The sequence below is a fragment of the Chrysemys picta genome, chromosome 4 (genome assembly GCF_011386835.1).
Source record: "Chrysemys picta bellii isolate R12L10 chromosome 4, ASM1138683v2, whole genome shotgun sequence".
Taxonomy (NCBI): Eukaryota; Metazoa; Chordata; order Testudines; family Emydidae; genus Chrysemys; species Chrysemys picta.
Genome location: NC_088794.1, coordinates 149092837 through 149112650, shown reverse-complemented (window position 1 = coordinate 149112650; position 19814 = coordinate 149092837). Strand labels below are relative to the sequence as shown.

At 45.9% G+C, this 19814-nt stretch overlaps 1 protein-coding gene across 8 annotated transcripts in view; it reads right to left on the bottom strand.

Moving 5' to 3' along the window:
* NIN (ninein) overlaps positions 1-19814 on the bottom strand; it is a 108897-nt gene that overhangs the window by 62608 nt on the left and 26475 nt on the right. For all 8 annotated transcript variants that reach the window (XR_010600837.1, XM_065593974.1, XM_065593973.1 and 5 more), the window contains one exon: positions 5646-5815. Coding sequence is in view for 7 of the 8 variants with exons in the window: in XM_065593974.1 (XP_065450046.1) it covers positions 5646-5815 (170 nt within the window). In the remaining variant the exon portion in view is untranslated. The remainder of the gene's footprint in view (positions 1-5645; positions 5816-19814) is intronic.

Sequence of the window (19814 nt, the reverse complement as noted above, 5' to 3'; positions counted from 1 at the left end):
CCCATGTCTAAGGGCTTGCATAGCGGAGGCGGCGATTTAGCACCTCGTCCACAGGGCAGGCCAAGGTGCTCATTCCCTATCTCCCACGTAGTTGACACATTAAGCAGAGTAATGATGGAGATTCCGCAAATAAATTGATTAACCCTCCCCATAGCACAAGCAGGAAGAGAGGACAGGCTAAAGGAGGAAGTGATCAGCTTCAGACATACAAGATGAACCCTTTTAATTGGCCCAGGGCTGGTTCAAAGAAGCATCCCAATGAAGCCACTGCCCCACTTTGTCAGTTCCTTGTGGATCACGCTGTGCTTGGGCTAGTCACTCATAAGGAAGACAGCTACAAGCTTAAAGACATGCAACAGAAACACTGGCCAAGGACTTGCTTGCAAGGATTTAGTCCCACTAGCCACGCTTCTGAGAAGTGGCTTTAAAAATGCTGAATGTCATCTTCAGGGGGGTCATTCCTAACCAAATCTGTAGTGTCTTTTGCTCCCCTGCAGAGCCCAGAAGGTCCCGCTGCAGTCTGGGAGGCTGAAGATACACAAGTTTTAGGGCTTCAGTACATATCAGCTGGCCCCGCTCGTTTTCAGACATCCTACTGAGGGCATTACAGAAAGGTAGAAGGAAGGCACCGAGAAACTTATCCAAGTGTTGAGCAAACCTCACGAGGGATTAAGTCCTTGGTATCCCTCCTGAAAGAAAGCAGCACAAACACACCTGCATTAGGATGTTTCATGCAGACAGAAGAACAAGTATGGCTACTTAGTTAATTGACTGACCTGGTTAATTTACCAGCCTTTTACACCCACTTTACAGCTAACAGAAAGGAATACAATTACGCTGAGTTTTCCTAGCTGGTGCACATCCCGAGGAGGTATATTAACATTGATTTCGAGGTCAGTGCAGTCCACGTGGCCTGCACCAGAGGAGATGGATTAGTCTCTCCACGGTGGTAAGCAAACACATTAGTGCACATATCCCCACAGAAGCCAGCTCTCTTCCAAGTGCACAGTCGAATTACTGCGAGGAAGGTGAGATTGGAAAGCAAAGGATCGTAGAGCCATGTGGAATCGTTGGCAAGCAGGCGCACTAGCCAGGAGCTTGGTCTTTTAAAGTTCTGGTCTGGGTGGTGGTGTTTTTTTAAAGTCTATTTTAAAGCGACACATTTCGTTCTCCCCTACAGATAACCAGATTTTCACTGCACCGTAGTATTGCTACGTGTACACTCTCTCTACTAACAGCTGCCTGCTCCTACCCGCAATTCCGTATTTCAACGGTCCGTCGGCGTGTTTGTAGAGCACACTGGGGAAAGAATTCCGCTTCCCCTCTAGGGCAAGGTCTGTGCAGCCGCTCCCATCTGACAGCTAGCAATACTGGCAGTGCAGTACCAAAGCTCATGGATATAATCCACCACTTAGTGCAGTGCGGCTGGCGCCCCTCAGCAGTCACAGCCCTCCAAGGAGGCATCATAAGCAAACCCGGGGGAAGGGAAACAAAAACAAATGTTTCTTCTCCCTCACTGGACAATTTCCACTGAGTGCTACTGAACATTCACTATCGGATTGACAGTATTTGGCAAACACACAGCACAGTGGCAGGGATCCAGCATCAGCGACGTGTTGTTGTGGCCATATGCTAACACACCCTACCAAGGTTACACTATTTCTCCTCCCTTGCACATTCTGTGGCTTGGGGTGGTGGAAGGAGGAAGTGTCTCAGTGCTCACACGATGAGATGCACAAGTTTCATCCAGCAGTACCATGGTGGAGTTTGACCGGGGGGGAAGGGATAGCTCAGTGGTTTGAGCATTGGCCTGCAAAACCCAGGGTTGTGAGTTCAATCCTTGAGGGGGTCATTTAGGGATCTGGGGCAAAAAAAAAAATAGTTGGGGATTGGTCCTGCTTTGAGCAGGGGGTAGGACTAGATGACCTCCTGAGGTCCCTTCCAACCCTATGATTCTATGCCCTGATCTTACAGAACACAAGCAAAACAGGAGTTGAGATCTTTAGGTGAGCACATGACTAGATCTACTATAAATAAAGCTTGATACAATCAGGCATCTCTGGAACAGAACATTCCCAGGCTGGCAACTGGAGATGCAGGGGCTGGGAGGGGGAAGCAGCTTTCAGAACCTCAAGAATATTTATGAAGTGTCTCTTCTCAAAGCATGTGTCATTTTGGTGTTGCAGATTATGGCAGTAAAATGGAAATCACCAAGCACAAACTGAGAAGATAAGAGGATGGGAATGCCAGGAAAATCCCTGTTGTATTATCTAACAAATGCATATAATGAAGGAACAAAGTTTTCTGCAAGCAAAGACTCGCCACCCTCCAGTTATGGCAGTTCTGTAAAACGCCACTGCAAAGGAGCAGAGTAAGAAGGCCAGATTTCCTTAATCTCTGTTTGTACCACAATACATGGATTAATACTCTAGCATCAGACAGCTAGCCCAGTTATTCATCGTCTATATTAGCTAGTACTGTAGTTGCTACTGAGTTTTCATGGATGAACTGACGGCAGAAGACGTGTCTCTTCTGCTCACAACACACTTCGTTAGACATGAAGCCAGAGTTACAGCCATAGTTTAATTACTGGCCCTTACTTTATTCAGGAGCACAAAGAGGCCAGAGGGAGGTATTCTGGTATTTAGTCAGCATGATCTAATGTGTAGAACAGTTATTAACATGCTACATCAACCAGATACAATCATGTATTCTTCTGGGTTTTGAGTAGGAGACATCTTACAAGGCTGGTCCAGCGGTGGCACCGTCAGATATGATCTTGGGTAGGACTGGACAGCTCCCCAGTTTACTTCGGGAGTTACACTATTATCTGCAGGCCAGATGTATAAATTCAGACCCGAGACTAAATGAAGCTGCATCTTATTTACGAAGAACACTTTTAATACGGAGCAATATTTTCTCCCAGAGTAAAGCGAGTGGCATCCAGGAGGCAATAATTCTGCACTCGGACATGGTTTTTATGTTTGGCCCCAGTTTGAAGTGACAGGTTTGCACTGTAACCCTCAGCCCCAGGCTCTGTATCCAGTTTAGGGTTGGCAGATGATTCTATTTTTTTAATATAATTCTTACCGATAATATCAATGTTTATTTTTAAGCATTTTTTCAGTTTATCGATTTAAATCTTCACAGCTGCAGGAAATTATAGTGGTTTCAGACAATTATTTAATGACCGTAGATGCAGAGATTTAAAAAATTAAAGCTTTAAAAAAAACTGTTTGAACACAAACATGTCAAAATATACAAAGTAGATATCCTTCAATAAATCAGACCCGTGTTTACTATTCATTCTATAGTCCATTTGTAACAAGCCTAATTCAAGACTAAATCAATGGATTTTGATAAATTCCCAAGCCATATTTTTCTTACTTCGCCTGTTAGTTTTGATCATCTATGGAAATATTTTCAATGTTTTTTGTGTGTACAGTGAAATCAACATTCACTGACATTTACCAGTAAAAATCTAATCCTTTTAAACCTAAATTATGCTACACACACAATAGCCTATTTCCAAACAACGTATAATTATGACAAGGACTCTGGAGATGCTACATTCAGTTCAAATTAGCTCTGCCCTGCTGCCCACTTTGATCAACTATTATGCACAATCTGGCCTGGTACCACATTCTCCCCGGCCGATGTGCAGGGTACAGCAAGGGAGGGAAGTTTGGAAAGAACTATGCTGTGGGAAGCTATAGATTCAACAAAGCTTTGATCCCAGCTACTCTGGTTTCCCCCCAGACTTTACTCAACTGAAGCCCAAATGAGAAGACTTGAGAAACCATTTCTCTTCAGGAAAAATAGAAAAGGCACCTGTTTGTGACCTCCTTTGTAAAGCACTGAGATTGATGGATGAAAAGCACTTATATAAAACCTAATTATTACTATTATATTTCTGAATGGACCTTATATTTCAGCTGCTTGGGCAGCATAAAGTTTGCAGTGTTGGGGTTAAAGGAACAATGCTTGAATTGGGCAGGTAGGTCACAGCCATATTATTCAGCTGAGGCTCCAGACCAGTGCTTTTCTTTGATAGTGGATTACAGTGTCTGTACGTACACATGGAGAGCTGGGTGCAGCTGGTAGCACCAGCCACGTGGTAGCATACCTCCTGGGCCCAAGGAGCCTAGATGGTTTTCTGAAATCCCAGACCTATCCTAGCATCTTCTGATAGTGTAACACCCCCTCAGGTCTAGAACCCAGGCCTGCAGAGCTACCAGGCAGCGGACATCTCCCAACGGCAGCTGTAGCCAACTCATGCTCCACTTCCCAGGACCCGTTGTGGACGCTGACCATAGGAAGTTCCGCCTTCAGGGTTTGACAGACAGCAGCCTAATGGCTCTTGATTGGCTGCCTACCCTTTATAAACCCAGGCAACAGCATGGATCTTCTCTAGTTGCCACGACCATTCCTGCTCCTTACTCCTAAATTCCTGGCTTTGCACTCTGCTTCCTGACTCAGACCCTGAAATCTGACTCGGACACTGAACCTTGGTATCGACTCTGGAACCCGACTACCAACTTCACTGCTTCTCCCAGCCTCAGGTGTGGCCCTGTTCTGACCCATGGCCCTGACTGCCCTTGTTGGGATCCTGACAGACTGCTCCAGCGCTCGTGCAAGAGCTGGGCTCCTCCACAAGTCTGCAGAATGGGCCATACAGCTCTTTGGAGCGTGTGTGACTGGAAGCCATCCTTCCTATTACACCGAGCAAGCTCCAGTCACCTATAGCGCTTGCAGTGTGGCCTGCAAGTGGTCAGTTCTATTCAAAAGTTCTTCATAAAGAGGAAGGATGGACTAGGGCAGAGAGGCGGGTGGACGGTAAGGAGCATTCATTACAGCTGACCACAACCTTGGCAGGAGAGAGGGTGAGAATACAATTTGGGCACTGTGGAAAAAGCAACACTTAAGGAGAAGCCCGATCACAAAAAACACTCCTGGTAGCAGAACACTAACTTGCTCTGGGAGCACACAGCGCTGTAGGGACTGACGTACACAATGGGGCTAAAATCGTTGGCAAACATTTGCATTGCAGGCATTGATGCTAATCCAGTTGGATTTCTCCAGTGTCACTGGACTTTTCACCTGCTCACTAGTGAATCAACATATTAACTCAGCCTTAAAATAAGAACCAAATGCTCATAAAGATGCCGCGAAGAGGTCTTTTTCCCCAAAAGGGAACCTTAAAAAGCAGGCTATGAGAAGCGCATTTAACCGTTTGTGATGTCCCCTTTCTTCCCTAATGCTAAACAGTGCTCTGCCTTGTATTGTCTAAGTCAGCACATTTTTGCACAGATTTAAATTTGGGCCAGTGTAAGAGGGGTGAGAGGAACAGAAATCAAAAGACAAGTAGCTGGATTTAAATACTGAGTCAATGAGCATTCATCTATACCTGATGTTCACATACACAAGCTCAGATGGCTTCCCATGGCTTGAACGCTGTCCCTGATGGAGTTTAAACATTTAGTTCTGGCACGAGAGCAGTGAAATCAATACAACAGTAAGGAACTGAACTGTGTACCCTTAAAAGGAAGGGAGTCAGAAGGCGGCCAGGGTCATGTCCAAAACCCCCCTTTTCCCCCTCACACATCCCATCAATGCGACGTAGGTCCCGTGGATAGTCACTTTACCTCATCGCAGTCATTGGAAGCGATGTGTGAACTCCGGGCTGCCTCATTGAGAGGCTCAATCACAGTCACCTCGGCAAACTCTTCCACGGATTCCTGAAACTCCGGCAGAGACCGCCTGCCATAGCGTTTCCCACCTTTGATGTATTTGGGCTGGGCTTCAGGTGAAGAATCTATTGAATTAAAAACAAAGATAGAGCATTGGCAGCATCATTCCCGAAGAAGCAGTCAGCATTTAGTCCCAGCAAGATGCATCATCGTACAACTATAAAGAACAAGCTATTCCTTCATAGCTGTGGCAATTCAAAGAGCAGCTCCTCTTGTAATTATATTGTCCATAGGACTGAGTCTGGGACATCTCTAGGTGGTGCCCATTCCCATGAATATTTGCACATGCTCGAGGTGGTCTCCAAAGAATGCCTCACTTCACAGCCCTAATTCTGCAGGCAGATTTCCTCAGCATCTTGGAGAGTGGTTTTGAGAACGCGGTTTTTGTAGGGGGTTCTCTCACCTGGAGAGCACAGGCAACTAAAACCAAACCAAAAACGCCCCAGAGATGCAAATAAATATAATAATAATAATTAATGGAGATATCCTATCTCCTAGAACTGGAAGGGACCTTGAAAGGTCATTGAGTCCAGCCCCCTGCCTTCACTAGCAGGACCAAGTACTGATTTTGCCCCAGATCCCCAAGTGGCCCCCTCAAGGATTGAACTCACAACCCTGGGTTTAGCAGGCCAATGCTCAAACCACTGAGCTATCCCTCCCCCCTAAATGCTAAAGAGCAATTTAGAAAAAGACCCTGAATAAGCATTGCAAAAAGTAGAGAGCCCTAGAGGTGCCAACATATGCTAGTTATGCAGTTGGTACTGAAGATTGTGGCTTTTGTTCCAAGCCATCCATTACAGTCCATTTATCAATCTTCATTGACTGCTCTCACTCTGAAAACCAGGCTGCAAGACCACACCTATTGAATCACTGGGGATGGGCCCGTCCACACCTAAAGGCCCCTCCCCTTAGCCCAGAGTTTCCCAAATTTTAATAACCTGTGAACCCCTTTCACTAAAATGTTAAGTCTTGTGAACCCCCTCCTAAAAATTAATATTGCCAGGGATTTTCTCCTTTACCTGAGTATAAATTATAAAAGCAGTGATCTTGGAAATATAAAATTTGTTTTATGACATTATTAATTATCATTACAGTATTTTTTTTACATTACGAAAACAGCAAGATCTCACTTTCGTAGCTTGTATCACTTTGAATAAGCCTGTTATAAGACAAGGCTCCTATGTTTCATCAAGGAGTATCAGATGTGAAAGAATGAAGGTATTTAAGAAGCCAACTCAAAGAGTTCCTCCTGCACAAGCACTGAGGTCTTGAGGAGTCCAGGGAAACAACGCACGTTACAACAAAGCTTAAACTTGTTCTTCATAATAATTTTAAAAACAATACTAGCTGCCTATTTAATTTTAAAAACAGCAAAAAATATCCACCCCCTTTTCCATTTCTTATAAGGACTCTTGAAGTTTAAATCTCCTCAGTATGATAGATATGCTTCCTTTGATCTGCTTAGCTCTTGGAAGTCCAGGGGCTCCGGGCTGCTGGCCCCGGGCTGCCCGGGGTCAGCTCTTTCTGCCATTAGGGAATTTCCCCCCCCCCCCGAGAACTCCCTGTAACATTTCACGAACCCCCAGGGGTTCACAAACCCCAGTTTGGGAACCACAGCCTTAGCCTAAGGAGAGGAGCCACCAGACCCAGGTGTTAAATGATTACAGTGGACAACTAATGAAACAAACAGGGACAGGAGTGAGGGTCACAGGTCCAAAATCTAGGATCCAGAGGAGGACACTGAGCAGAATATCCCAGACAGCGCCCACTTCTCCTCAAAGGCGTCCAGGGAGCCAGTGGACATGGCCTAGAGAAACTCTGCCTGAAGATGCGATTTCAAGAGGGATCGGAAATAGGCCCCACATCACAGAGTACCTCACACCCCCTCCAGCGTGCTCCTCCTAGTATGATTGATGGCCATCTTGGTCAGCACCAGGAGGAGGTGGACATGGAGATCTCACAACTTAGTGGGGTCATGGATGGAGTATGTGTAAATAAGGGGATGCAGGGAAACGTGCAGCCAGAACTTAAGGAAGAGTTTCTGGAGGAGCCGAAAAAGGGGCTGCAACCTGGTGCACTCGATGTAAACGTGCTCCAGGGTTTCCCTCTAGCTGCAGAAAGGGAAGTGTCGGGGGAAGTGGTGAACCGCTCCAGGTACACGCCCATGCTCACGGCTCTGTGATGGAGCAGCCAACTAATACTCCAGTTGAGTCTCAAGAATTGCTCCTGTAAAACAAAACCACCAGGAGATCTAAAAGACTCCGTTTTTGATCACAGTGTAACATTGGGTTTTGTGCCACCTCCTGCGAGCAGTTCCCATTCCTCCACCATATCAGACATCACCAGCTTGTTACCAGTAACGGTCTTAATACACCAGACAGAACTCGCTGTACTCTTAAAAGTGATACTACAAAATGGCATCGTCTTGAGCTCTATGTTTACTGTCCCTCACTGACTTCCAGACCGAATTCGCTCAGGTTGCAAATAGATAGGTTTCACCGCCAGCCTTCCAAACTCAGCCTGGGATGTGAAAGTGATGACAAGCCATTTCCTTCTTGCCCATCACCAGTAATGAAGATTACTGCATGCCTAATTACGTACTCTGTTACACATGCACTGCTCCATGCTCTTCAGAGTCCCACCCTCAGGACCTGTGCAACCCTCCCTTTGCTTTCAATGGATGTGGTACTTTTAATCTAAAAATCTGAAAGCAACCCCGCAAGTGGGGGGGAAAATGAGCACTTGAGGAGTGGGCCATCCCCAGAAGGCACTGATGTTTTGATTGAAATAAGCAACCAATCTTATCTACATGACAAGCAGGGTACACGTCATAGCTTGCATGGTGCATTATAGAGCTAATGTCAACTGCAAACCCTTTTACTTGTCTGTAATTTTGGGGAGGTGAGTCTCTTAGCTCTTCTCACGACCAAAATTTCAAGCTTCCCTTATGGGAACCTTCTAGACTTGGCAGTGAATTTCCCAGCACCGTTGAAAAGAGGGAAGTTGTGCTATTTTTAGCATAAGTCCTTCAATGCCTGGAATTTGAAGAAATTAAATGGAGGATCAAATTAACCAGGGATTCAATTAAGGGAATGCTTCGTTTTGCTCTGTTTGTTAACTTTTGTATTTAAAAGTCCCACAAGGCTTTTTGGCCATTTGTAATGCACTGAGGCAACGGTGAAGGCAGTAGCTTTTTAAAATTTTATTTGAAGAGAGCTCTGGTAAAAAAAAAAAAAAAAAATACAAGACTGTAACAGCAATAAAGACCAGAAAAGCCGTTCAATTATTGGGGAAAAAACAAAAAAACAACCCACATAGGGCTCTAAGAAAGTTATAGGGGCTTTATAACACCCTCTCCCCCCCGTGTCATCTTGGATAGTATTCCTTTAGATATGGATGCCATCTTCAAGCTTGTTAGAGGGAAAATATTCTGCAAGTTAGCTATGCAATGAATTATAAAATACACAGGACTGGGAACGCTTTGATTTTTCCAGACTTACACGCCATCCATATATATTGCAGCTCTGGGGAACAAATTCTGTGCGCACGTTTGAACAAGATTTGCTGCAGCTGGGAGCTCACACATGAAAGTTGTGTGATGAAGGGCGCAGATAGACTGATTAAGAGCCCAGAGAACAAAAGCAAACCTTATCACTGCTATTAAAGCTGGACTAACACCGAGCAATCTCTACCCCACAGCTTTCTCGGAAATGCTAACATTTGGGGCTGCTTACTAGCCCATTTATTTTCTCCTGCCTCCCTCCACAGCCCCCACCGAAAATGCTCTTGTCATGGTGCAGTCTCATTTCTCAAAGGCAGAAACACATCTTTAGGGAGGCCTGTATCTAGAAAGGTTTCAGGGAGGGTGAGAAACAGCTTGGTAATAATGCAGCTATTGCTAGATCTACTCCCCGACTCCTTAAATCCCAGCAGAATCCAGCGTCTGTTTTGGTTTTTCTAATGCTTTGCACAACTCCTGTTAGCAAACAAAAGGCTTTTGACGACACAGAAGATCCACCTCTGAAAATAGAACTTGACACTTGTGCTATTTGTGAAAAGGACGGCGAGATTGTGCTTGGACTGGAAAGGCCTGACTTTCTAACATGTATTATGCCTAAACCCAGCTGGCCAATGAGTCTAAGGGGACTGGACATTTCTATCTCCAGACTGTGAGGGAAAATGATGTTCCGCAAACTTTACTTAAGGGCAGGGACAGACCAATGCTTCTTTCTAGCCCGATTTCCGATTCCTAAGCAGTAAGGAATGAGTGAGAGACAATACGCCATGATCTGTGCACCTTAACTGCACTGCTGGTGCAGCATACTGCTCAGAACAAAGCCTTGTTGTTGTGAGGTGATTTCGCAATACCCCGCTTCCTTCCCTGCATTTAGTTATCCTGAAGTGGAATTGTCTCAGCCAATCAAAACTCAGGGAATGCTGGAAAAGTACTGACCCGTAACTGTACAGTTCTCATTTATAGGATTCCCGGCACTCCAACCGTCTTAGGCTTCTGATTTGCATAATCACTGGTGCACCGTTATTTCTACACCATAGAGTGCAGGTCTCAGAGCCCAGGGCTACAGACTCAGCCCTCCAGGACTTGTGCTACAGCACTAAAAACAGCAGTGTAGACACTGCGGCTCGGCCTCTGAAGGACCCCCCAGTCCCCCCGAGGCTGCAGAGCTCAAACTCCAGCCCGAGCCGCAACATCTGCCCGGCTGTTCTGAGCACCATATATGGATCTTCAGTGGTGGTGTGGGCACTGTCTACCTCCAAGTGAGAGGAGACCAAGGTTGAACTGGGTGGGATCAGAAGCGGAGGTGGCCATGTTTGTTGTGGCTATCCACAGACAGATGGGCAGTCCCACCTTAGCATGAAGGTGTGAGAACACTTCAATATTAAAAAAAAAAAAAAAAAAAAAAAAACACAACAAAAACAGAAAACAGACCCAACAAAGGTGCTTCATGGTTAGGAAGTCCTAAAAGTCACGGTGGTTCCAGGGTACGGTTATTTTGCCAAGAATAGAGTTATCTTGCAAACAGGAAGCATCCCCAGCTAATGTGAAAGTCCTCAAGGAACACTGTGAAAGTCCTCAAGTTTCACCCCACCCCCCAAGGCATTATTTCTCAGAGGAGGGCATACAAAGTAGTTCTACAAACAACTATCCAGTTGCAACTGTTCGTCATTTCAGAATTATAAGCATTCAAATTACAGCAGCTGGAGCAGGAACTATTTTTAGTAGAGCAATATTTATGTAATTCAAATTCATATTGAGGAAAACGTGCACATACATTTGCTGGCAAAATGCTGAAGAAAGTGACCAACCCATCCAGAGCACAGCATGTTTTGGTGCTGTTTTTTAACCGAGCTGACGTATGTATCTTAGTTTCAGCTTAAGTTATGAACACAACTACAGCCAGGACAGATTTCTTGGGCCCATGTTGTGTGTTGCACACAAGAAAATGGCAGAGAAACTTTCAAATCAATGTGATATGCTAAGGAAGGTACACATGAGGCTGTGCTCGATGCAGACGTAAAGGAGCGGCTAGGTAAAGGAAAGCTAGATGGTATTTAGGTACAGGGTATTAAAAGAAGTTTGTTAGCATGATGTGTACTCTTAGGTGTTTTTGGAAAGACCGATCGTATTCAAAGCTCTTCCTGACCTCTGGTATTCCAGGGTGTGAACAGGAGACAGGTCAAGTCATTGCTTTCCAAAGAACCTCGGGCTATCATCTTGCCAAGAAGAAGCTGAATGAAGATCAAATGAGGGTTGGTGGGGGATGCACTGACTTTCAATGAGATTTAGGTGCCTAACTCACTTTTGAAAAAAATCTTACCTAGTGCCTAACCTTGTACTCTTAGCTTGCAATTAATTATCGGATAAAACTTGACAGGCAGACTGATCTTTATGGTAGCACATGCCTAGATTAAGTCCAGAAGGGACCATTATGATCATCTAGTCAGCCATGCAGTATAACACAGGCAGGCATCACTTTGTGGAATCTTTAGCATTTAGCCCAGTAGCTTGGAATTGAAATAACGTAGTTTAAAGTGAGACATCCACTGTTGACGTAAAAACTACAAGTGATGGAGAATCCACGACATCTCCTGGTTATCTGTTTCAGTGAGTAAATGCCTCCATGGTTCAAGTGTCAATCTTTATTTTCTACCTCCTGGAACCAAATAGAGTACTTCAAAACTACGCTCTAGTCTCAGACCCTTGGAGTAAGGAGAAGAGATGAGATTGAATCAGTCCTTCCAACACTTGCGGCAAATGTTCCCCTATTATTAAGGACAGACTTTGCTTTCCTAACCCAAGCATCAAAAGCCAGCTACCACACAAAAGGGGTTTAAAATGAGGGATGCCACTTCCCTGAAAGCCAGTCATTTCAAGAGGAAATTAATTTCTTTACTGCTCAAGATTCTTTAAAAAGAGACCAAATACTCCTAGTCATTGCAAACAAAGCCAGCCAGCCTACCACCGTACAAATCACATTAGAGAGATAGAATCTAGTAAATCCTAATCCCCAGAGATACCAGGCATCGTCTAAACTCCTCTTAGGCCCTATTTCACACATTGGTCTTAGCAATGTGCAGCCACAAAACAGCAAGCTACTGAAGCCTGCTGGAGCTGTTTGTCTGGCAGAGCAGAGGCTGCTGGAGTTTTAAAGACACAAGACCCCTTTTCTAGGAGGCGCACGGTCCCTCCTATAAATGAATCATCGCCTGTCTGAAGGCCTCAGTTGTGAAAGCGGATTGCATGGGCACTCTCAGGCCCACATGGATGGCGCCTGACTGCAGAAAGTTTCCCATGTGAATCAGCTTGCAGAACTGGGGCACAAGCAAAGCCAGGGAACTGGAACAGACCATACATGTCCAGCAGAGAGAGTCCCACGATGGCTAGGAACATTCACGGTGCTTGTAAGTTATTCCCAACATGCCTTTCGGGGGGCAGCATTAGGTGATCAGTTCTGTTCTCTCCAATATTTGCGTATCATGAGCGAGCGAACGCAGCCGCCAACTGCATGTGAGTACTGCAGTAAGCTGGTCTTCAATTTGTTTAGAGCATTCTTTTAATCTTTAACTCCATCCTGATAATCCACTCCTAACCAGGCTTCTAACACACAAAACCCTACTTCTTATTTGCTGCTACAGAAAAAAGCCTGATTAATTTTACATACACGTGACTGATTTTAGATTTTTTTTTTTTAAATCTGCTTTATTATCCATGAACCAATTTTCCCTCCAATTCTAGATGGAGAAACAGGTGCATTCTGCTTGGTTAAACATGAGACAATAAGTGACTCCACGTTAACCGACAACCACGGAAGTTATCATGGATCAGTGCCCAAATGGCTCATGGCAGGATGGGAGCCCAAGTCAGAACACCCAGGGCAAAGGCAGTTTTAAGAGTCCAAATGTATATGAAGAACAGCTACTATTTTTCTGCCAGAAATTTATTTACACACACACACACACACACACACACACACACTCTTCTGAGGTGACTGAAATCTCTCAACCACAATCACTTGCTCCGTGGCGGAACGTTGGCTGACAGAGTGGACTCCTAGGATCGGTTAACTCTCCACTCTCCGCCTTTTTCTCTGTCTCTTCCACAGCCAACATCCTCCTCCTGTTTTCTAGGCAGGAGTTAATGCAGCACTTCAGGCCACAGGGTCGGACAACCAGCCACTTCCAAGCCAGGTGGGAATTCTGGATGGCAACTGGTGCACTTAGTCTGAGATGCTGATGCTCCGGTTCAGAAGCAGCTGAGTTTTTCCTTCCACCATCAGCCGCTACCCCCAGGGGTTAAACACAGACTGCAAACAGGACAGGGAGCGCTCCCCGCATCAGCCACGGAGGAAGGGGAAGTTTGGGGAGCCTTCCCCTACTTTCAACAGAGCAGGTGGAGCTGCTTACTTGGATGTATGGCTACCCCCAGGCTTTACATCTGCTTAATAATGGAGCAGAGTAGGTCTCTTCCCTGAGAGATGTGCTTCCAACCGATTCACAATCCAACGTCCTCCCCAGGAACGCCACCACGTCCGAGAGGAGAACCCCCCAAAGTGCACATTTCACCAGACTGGCTGCTGCTGTGAAGCAAGAGAGCTGCAACCTCACCCACGCCCACAAACCCATCCACTGGGCCAAGTCCCCAGCCAGCTCCCTCTGCAGGAAGTGCTTATGGGCATTCTTGTTCCTTTCTCTTCTGACATTGCAGTCTGGCACGTCCCCTTTGAACGCATCGTTACCCAGGAGAGAGCTCTGATCCAGCGCTGTTGCTTCTCTGAAGTCAGCAGGAACCCAGGACACTCCATGCCCCGTAAGGCAGAACCCACCGAAGGGAGAATGGCTGCATCTGAACGAAAGCCACTGACGAGACAGTCAAGCACATCAGAACGAAGCCCTTGGAGTTTCGTTACGTGAGATTCCTGCTGGATCAAAGGGAGCTCGCTGGCGCGGCAGGAGCCCATTAGAGAACAGCCGTCTCATCCTCGGCTTTGCGCATGCAGGGCACTCTTCAAGGCAAAAGCCCCCTGCTGCCACTCCTGCCATCTGCCCCTCCCCAGTGAAACACACACACAGCCCCGCAGCATCACTAATTCCATTATTCCAGCGAGCACACAGGACGTCTTACTACCTGCCTTTCCTGGGGAAACTCAACCCCCTCCACTACCGCCAGCGGGTCTCCAAATCGGCAAACTCACCCACGGGCTTCAACCCAAGTGTCCGGACCAAGTGCTCCCTCTGTTACTCAAGATCAACTGGTTTCTCCAAGAGAAAAACCTGCACAAAATCCTGTCCCAAATGCTGGGAGCGCTCCCCAAACATCTCTTCCTCACCCCCTTGGTTATCTTCTAGCAGAAGCAGAAATCAATAATCAGGAAGCCAACCTGGGTCACGGCAACGGGCTGGATTCTTCTGGCCTCCCTACTTCTAACACTGTTTCAGAGTCGGGCAGGTTTCTCAAGGAAAATACCAAGACGGGCTGACTGGCTCCTTTGCTGCCTGCCAAACTGAAAGCTCACGATGAACACACAAGCGTTCCCACAACCACAAGCTCGATTCCTCCTCTGCACGCAACAGCTGTTGCGATAGGCTATGCTTTATGCGGCAACTGGAGCGAGTCATTCCCTCCTGAGCAGAGACCAGCTTCGCGTTCGAGAATGAAGTTCCCCGAAGCCCATTTCTGAACCAATCCCACCCCCCAATTCGAATGACGCCCTCACGTAGAGCAGCGTTCGCTTACCAGGCACATGGACAGAGGCTTTCACAAAAGAACAAGTGCAGCATACCTGAGGAAGAATCACGGCCTAAAAACCTATGCATTTTTTTTTTTATCTCATTATTTCTGGGGGGCGGGATTGGTGATTTTTGAAAGCTTGGGGCTGACCATGCTGCAATTACGTTACTTGCTGAAAATTTGATACCAACAGCATTAGAGAGAGGAAGTTTGCTCTACATTTTAAGAAAAAAAGTGAACACCTCTACATTTTGTCAGCTTGTCAAAATGCATTAAATAGACATTCCTTCCAGGCCTATAGAACTCCCTAGCTGACACAAAAGCCTTTGGATTTTATGACATTCAAAATCCAGATGACAAATATTACTCTAATTATGTTGTGTCAATTGCGATGGCCTACACGGGCCCAGAGAGTTAAAGGCTGTACAGTGACAGGGTCACGTTTACACAAGTAAGTGTGGTTCAGGGTTTCCAGTACAGAGACCTTGGCCTGCTTAGTACCATGGCAGATGCACTAGAAAAGTCATGCCAAAGTTTGGGAGTTTATTGATCAAGTTACACAAGGGAAAAAAAAGATATTCTGGAATTGGAAGTGAGTGTTTATACATAACTATCACAATCAGAATTCCTTTTTCAAGGGGAGGATGTCCGTCTCATTTTCTCAACCACTCCTTCCTGCTGGGGAAGAAAGAACTGAGCTTCAGAATTAACCCTGAGTTATAAAGGAGTCCTTTTCCCTGCCTTTGACAAGACCAACACAAGAGGGAGAAGAGACAGGATAGTGAAAGTGTGGGATGAGGGGGGTTGGGGGAATACAGCTTTTGTTGATGTTCTCAGCATAGAAGGCAGCTAGTTAGTCATAGATGGATGCTACGGACTGGCAGGTTGACCGCGACAGCTGTTGCTCTGAACTCTGGCTCACTTCCCCAGTCTGGGACGTGACCTGGCTGATGTCTCTCCTTTATGGGTCTCTCTCCTGCTGGGCAGAGCAGGACGGACTCTCTCATCTTGTTGTGTTCTTGCCATGTGGTACAGCTGGCTTTGGGATCAGGTGAAAAGCCAAGAGAAGTAGAACAGGAGGATAATGGAAAGCAACACACGAGAGGGCAGTAAACAGCAGGCTCTTGCGTGTATCAGGGTGGGTTCTCACTGGAGCAGCAGCGATGGTCAGGTATCCCCACTGCTGCCCGGAGGCCTGGCTGTTTTAGTGATCTGATGGTCCTTGAGGCTCACAAAAAACAGAGTCCCTGGAGTGAAGTGAAGGCTGGCCGGCCCTCCCCACCCATCTGGGAATCCCTTGGTCGGTTCCCCACCCCCTACCCTTTTTAAGGGCCACAAAAAGGGGCAATAGGAAGAATAGCCTATCCTCTCACTATCCTGTTCATCCGTCAGGCCTAATCTCCACCACGCCAATTTTAGTCCAAAAAGTGTAGGACTGGAAATCAGTGTTCACCAGACGTGGTCTCACCTGTCCCTGAGTTGCATCAGTCGGCCTTTTTGTTTGGACTTGCCGAGTGGTTTGTCTTCTTTAGGTACCTTTCCCCAACAAGATTTGTTAGAAGCGACTGGAATGTTATATAAGATTTCCTTCACCTTCCCACAGGTGAGCTCACAAGTGGGGTGTGCTTGCCAAGCCCCAGTTACCCTCTTCTATTGGAGTTCATGCCCCTACTGCTTCGGTTTGGTTACCGTTTTCATTGGGATAACCCAAAATTCAGCCCTTCCTAGAACCATTATTTTGAAAAATAAGTCCCTGAGCATCTTCGTTGGATGATTCACTACTGAACACAGAGCACCAAATTAGTCTTGGTTCATCGGCATGCACAGGCATGGTCTGTGGTGCTCTACATGCCAGCTCCATGCCGATGAGCTGGAAGGGAATTAAACAAATAACCTCATCCCCTTACAAGAGACCAGCTATCCTCTCCGCCCCCCGGCTCACAGAAGGGACTGGTTGATTTGCATCATGAAATGATGTGAACCATAGAGCTTGTTGGTGCAGTTTCAAGGAAAAGTTACAATTTTTGTTGCATGGTGTCTTGCCATCAGGCATGGGATTCTCCACATTCACTGGACTAATACATCTGCCAAGAACAGCTTTCCACTCAGTTCTTTGGAAGGTTTTGTTTTTTGGGGTGTGTGTGTGTGTGTGGGGGGGGGGTTGTTGTTTGACAAAAAACACACAATTCTCTGCATATGTATAAAATTTCACTTCACTAGCGATCCCTCTAGATAAGAGAGGGCGATCCGAAATTTAAGATCTAGGAGAAGAATCCAGCATTTTTACTGGACTTAAAGTTATCCCCTTGTTAAGCCATCTCTTATTTCCTGGATTTCCTGCTGTCCCCTGCTCAGAAGCACAGAAGGGAAAGGATTACATGATTTACATACAGATGTGACATAACAAAGGGAGATGTGAACCACAGATTCTAAAGGCCCAATTTTCAGTTGTTCAGCACCAGAACTCCAGCTGAAGTCAAGGGGGAGTTGCAGGTGCTAAGTGCCTCTGGAAAAAAAATAATAATCACCATTTAGATCTTACTCTATGATAGACAGCTAGGAGGGCTCCCCAGATTATGTTTAGCATTCCTCAGATTGCCCGACTAATCCTAGAAAGGGCTGGACATTGACAATAGTAAGTTCCTCTCAGCCACGCAACTTTCGGAGGAGGATGAACAACATATAAACCTAGCACTGGTCCATAATCCATTCCCTACTTAGCCAAGAGCTTGAAATGACAGGCTGAAACAAAGACAGGAGAACCAGGAGAGGAATGGTTAACAGACCCAAAGGCAGTGAGGTCTGAAGCATTACATCTCTGTATTGTCAGCCCCAATGAGCTTCATTTCTGAGGGCTTTTACTTAGCTTGTCCAGAAATCTTTGTGCCAAATGACTGACCTGGAGCTTGGGTGAGAAAAACAGAGATGGTTCAAACAGACACTTTCCTTATAGAAAGGAATTCTCTCAAGTCACTCTTAGAACTGGGTAGAACAGAACGCTCTATGTTTTTTAAAAAACTGGCATATATTCTTTGCATTTCCTGCTGTTGTCATACTTGTATCTTGGACATCTGCTGCATTAAATAGGATTTTTCTTCCTGTAGCATGCTCAGCATTTCTTTTGCTCCATGCGAGATTTCAGGGCATACTGGACCTTCAGCTATGTTTCAATGCCATATTTTTGGAACTCTCAGCTCCTGGAAAAGCAGTCCAGCTGTTTTCCCTCAGGAAGACCAATTATTCTGATGGCTTTAAGTCCAATTTGTTTCCCCAATATCTTCAGTCTGTTTAGCATGTTATTTGCTTTACTGAAGGCGACAGAGAGACTTCAGCTCTCAAGTCCCGTCTCAAATGTTCTGTCAGCACTCTGTCCCACTAACTTGGCCTCTATGTCAATAAATTGGTCATCCAGGGCCTGAGTTGTCAAACTTAGTAACTGGAGATGCATTATCAGCCTGGACACCTCATGTTTGCTTCAGTTTCAGACAGAATTCCCTTGAGAGTGGCTGGGCTCCAGCACTCCCACAGCAGGGCTCCGCACAGCTCCCAAAGATGGCTGCTCTGGATTTCTCCCCGTCTCTTTCAGCCTTTAGAAGCTCTATCATGGCCTCTCATTGTTGAGGTTGTGCATTATCCCTTACAAAATCTTTGCAAACAAGCTTAACCTCGAAATGGGCAGATGTTTAAGTTTACTAGGGAACTAATACCCCCTTACACAGGGATAGGTGTCTTCTCTCACAGTCTGCTGGTTCTTCCCCAGAGGCTCCAAACTTCCCAGCTCACCGAGTGGGATCCCCGATTTTTCCATCTTCTTTTGCCAGTTATCATTTTCCACCTCATCTCCCTCCCACCCGCCACTAGACTGGGGCACTAGCTTTACGGGAAAGGAGGAATAAGTCTTCACCAGGCCTGTGACGCTGCTTTAGCCAGCCACTAGGAGTTAAGGAAAAATTAAGAGTGCATATTCCATTCCAGGACTGAAACTGCCACCTGTACCACAGCCTAGGAAGCAAGTCACCCAGGAGCGGTGTGTTGGTCCCACGTCTTCTGTGCCACAATGAACTTATAGCAACTGAATCTCAGGGAAAGAAATTGCCCGAAGAGGTGTGGGTTTGCAAGCCCAATTGAACAAGTCCCTGTGCCACTGCAATGCTAGGAAACTAACAGGGCTCCCCACACATTTTTTACATCTTTCACAAGGAAAACGCAAGGGATTCAAACGACTGCATTAACGTATGGGAGATACCTAACTCCCACCAGAACTTAGCTAGCAGTGACCGCTGCCCTGGCAAGCTGATTGTTATACTCAGAGCTAGTAGCAGTAAGAGAAGCCTTCCTTCAAACTAAGAGGACACAAACTGAAAGCTAGTCATATTTCTGTCACTCAAAAAGTGTCATTTAAGGCTGAGACCTTAAGAAATAAACGGCATATTACAGCTTGTTACATAGAACAGGTTTTCTTCAGAAAGCATTAAGCCAAGTCTGCACTATTGGGATTCCTTTCTTGTGTTCGCTAGATTAATTACAACTAGCAAAACTCCTGTGTGGCACAGAGATCCGTTTCTCTGCCCCAGGATGTGCACAGCTACAAAAACCACCACATGGAGCTGCAATCTGGGTTTGCACACTTGACCTTTCCTGCTGCAATCAGACCACGCGGAACAATCATCAAGCAAGCTGAGGTCATGGGCCTAATCCTCATGATATAATTTCTCACATGAGATGCAGAAGGCAGCAGCAGAACCAGCTCAGACTATAGAGCGTGACAATTTTTGTTGTTCATTTAAAAATTCATCTCAGCTTTTCTGGGCACACCT